At 31.0% G+C, this 2,863-nt stretch overlaps 1 protein-coding gene across 3 annotated transcripts; it reads right to left on the reverse strand.

Moving 5' to 3' along the window:
* Positions 1-54: 54 nt before the first annotated feature.
* On the reverse strand, positions 55-2,488 carry LOC112452332. Of its 3 annotated transcripts, XM_025012469.1 has the most exons (6): positions 1,896-2,486; positions 1,303-1,804; positions 1,060-1,219; positions 912-974; positions 593-613; positions 55-504 (listed from the first exon to the last, which is right to left on the reverse strand). In XM_025012469.1, exons 1-5 carry the CDS (start codon positions 2,080-2,082, stop codon positions 602-604), a joined length of 924 nt encoding a protein of 307 aa, XP_024868237.1. In that variant the 5' UTR covers positions 2,083-2,486; the 3' UTR covers positions 55-504; positions 593-601. The 3 variants fall into 3 exon arrangements, with proteins under 3 accessions (XP_024868237.1, XP_024868235.1, XP_024868236.1); XM_025012467.1 differs by having other exon boundaries at positions 593-974; positions 1,896-2,488; XM_025012468.1 differs by having other exon boundaries at positions 593-974; positions 1,873-2,487.
* Between the last annotated feature and the right edge of the window lie 375 nt (positions 2,489-2,863).

Below are 2,863 nucleotides of genomic sequence, written 5' to 3' on the forward strand. Positions count from 1 at the left end.
AAAACATTCAAAATTTTTATAAAGTTAAAGAACTTCTTTTTATATACAAGAAACACAACTTTCTCTATGAAGAAGCACAAAGAAAATTAATGTAACTTTTTCAAGATCCTTGAAATGCAAGAGAAGCAAATACAAATTTCAATAAAAAATATAGTAAACATGTATTTAAAAAAAATTAAGAAGCACACACTTACTTGGGAAAATACACTTTTCGTACATTCTTACAGTCAGCGAGAACGTCAATATCCTGCGATGTAAAATTAATACAGTCCTCTAAACGTATTACTTCCAAGTTAGGACAAAATTTTATAAACTGTGTTGCGGCTCTACTCAAGAATAAATATCTAAAATCGACATCACGCATCCGTTGATTTTTTTGCAGTATTTTGTGAAGGCGTCCGACTCTTATATTTGTACGACAAAGGTTTAAATATTCCAAATTATTTAATTTCTCGAGATACGAAAATCCTTCGTCGTCTATGCGACAACAATCTAGATTTAATTCTAAAAAAAAAATATGTGTTAGGCATATACAATTTATCAATAATCCCGACAATCACATGTTTCATGTACTTTATATGTATATACGTACCTTTCAAATTTACACATATCTCTGAAATTTTAAGTAGGGCAAGATTATTGATAGAACAGCATTTTTCTAATCTTAAGTGCGTCAAACGTCTGCCACAATTATCAAGAAAGTTATTAAAATCCTCAACACTAAATATGCTTTTTGTAAGATCTAACTGCTGCAAATATTTACATCTAGATGTAAAGTAACAAAATATATTGCTCATATCGCGTTTTGCCATAGATAGCCGACAATTCACAAAATAGTTTGCGAAACAGTGTATATTCAAACGTGTATAGAGTCGAGGGTCTTGTATCAAATTATTGAAGCGTTTATTTACATAATTCAAGCGGCATAACGTCATCAGATCCAAGTTTTTTAATATTATTAGTAACATTTCATCCTGCAAAAATAAAATATAAAACTTTAATACACGAGATGACATTGCAATAAATATTATAAAAAATAGGCTTCTTAGAATACTTTACAGGAAGGTCAGATATATTGCAACGTGATAGCTCCTTGGATTCATCCGAAGAAAGTTTTATAGGTTTTGCACAATTCGAATGATGAATCACTTTCAGAGATACATTTTTGTGCATCAAATTCTCTCTCAAAATACTCCCTTTAGAAACCCTTCTTATGTAGCTGCAAATAACATCGGAACAAATTCATTTTTATTATTAACAGAAGAAAGAGATTTTAATATTACTTAATGTTGATAATAATACCTTCCATCCTTACAATATTCCATTATAATGCAATATTCAGAAAAATGTCGTTGCAGATAATCTATATCTAAGTGTGCATTTTTGAAATCTGCTGTTAAATTATGAATATCCTCATGGTGTGGAAAGTACATGCAGTTAATTTCTTTTAACAGATTACTTAAACTCTTCTCATAATTTCTAGGACGAACCAACTCTGATGTACCGATAAGCATCACAGCATCTACCTTTGTGTAAGGAGGTGTTTCACAGAAATCTGTACCTCTGTCTTTAAAAAATAGTCTTAGCATTTTCGTTTTAAAGTCACGCGGGTGTGATAAGGGTGGAGAAAATAATCTTGATGTCGGGGGTACAATCTCAGACTTATAATCAGTTTCCCACAATTTAAACCACTCATTATTAGAATCATCTTGAGCCGAAATTTGAATTACGTCTCCAGGATTGTTTCGTGACATTTCGTATATAGAAACTCTGATTGGATATACAGCTTCATGAAACTCGATATCTTCAAAAAAGAAAATATAATTATACTCTTTTCTCAACAAAAGCGTATCTTCTTTAACAATATCTTACTTGTGAATTCAGGTATCACATACCAATATAATTATTTCCGATCGGTCTTCTATGTTCATGCCATGGCGGCCATAGTATACTTATATAAGTTGTCGTGAATTCTTCGTATTGCCACGGAGTTATTGAAATGTCGATACCATTATTCCATCGACTCAATTTCTGTTTTGAAAAGTCAAAATGTATCAAACAGTAGAAAAATTCTTGTAGCATATAAATTCAGATTCCGATTACTTTGTACAGGACAATATAACGGATAATACACATACTATGAAATATGTTCCTCCATTGAAACACGAAGAATAAAATAGGATATTTATTTAGTTTAAAGGAGCAACCTTCTACGACCTTGACCTTGACATATATATTACAGGGAGCACTCTCCTGAATAACCTTTCAAAGGTTTTAGCCGTCGTTCGTTATTTATTAAAACGTTATTAACAAAAAAGTTTGAGAAATATAATAGTGCTAATTAAGGAAAGTCAATTTGCTGATATGTGTTTATAGACAGTATACATGTGGGCGGAAGAAGGATTCAGCTTCTTCCTTTTTATGTATAAGTCTATATATATACACCTTGTTATACTATACATGCTTATTACGTACTTAGAGTTCTATCTATAATACGGTGTTAAAGTAATCTATATTCTATTTATATCTTTTGTTAATAACTTTTTAATCAATAACGACTGCTAAATCTTTGAAATGTTATTCAGAAGAGTGATCTTGGCTACATATGTCAAAGTTAAAGTCGCGGAGGAAAATTCATCTATTTAAATATTTCTATTTAAATAATTACCTGAAATGGTTCTTCATAGTTTGAAAATTTGGGTGGTCCAATTATGTCAGGGGCAGTATAAAATACACTGCAATTAGAGTGGATTTTAACGTATCTTTTCTTCACAAATTGATAGATGAAGTCAACTCTAATATCCTCTTCTCCCACGGATTTTCTGCCGATATAAGGATATCGACCACAACTCTCACCATATAA

The sequence above is a fragment of the Temnothorax curvispinosus genome, unplaced genomic scaffold, assembly GCF_003070985.1.
Source record: "Temnothorax curvispinosus isolate PA1 unplaced genomic scaffold, ASM307098v1 QBEX01003245.1, whole genome shotgun sequence".
Taxonomy (NCBI): Eukaryota; Metazoa; Arthropoda; class Insecta; order Hymenoptera; family Formicidae; genus Temnothorax; species Temnothorax curvispinosus.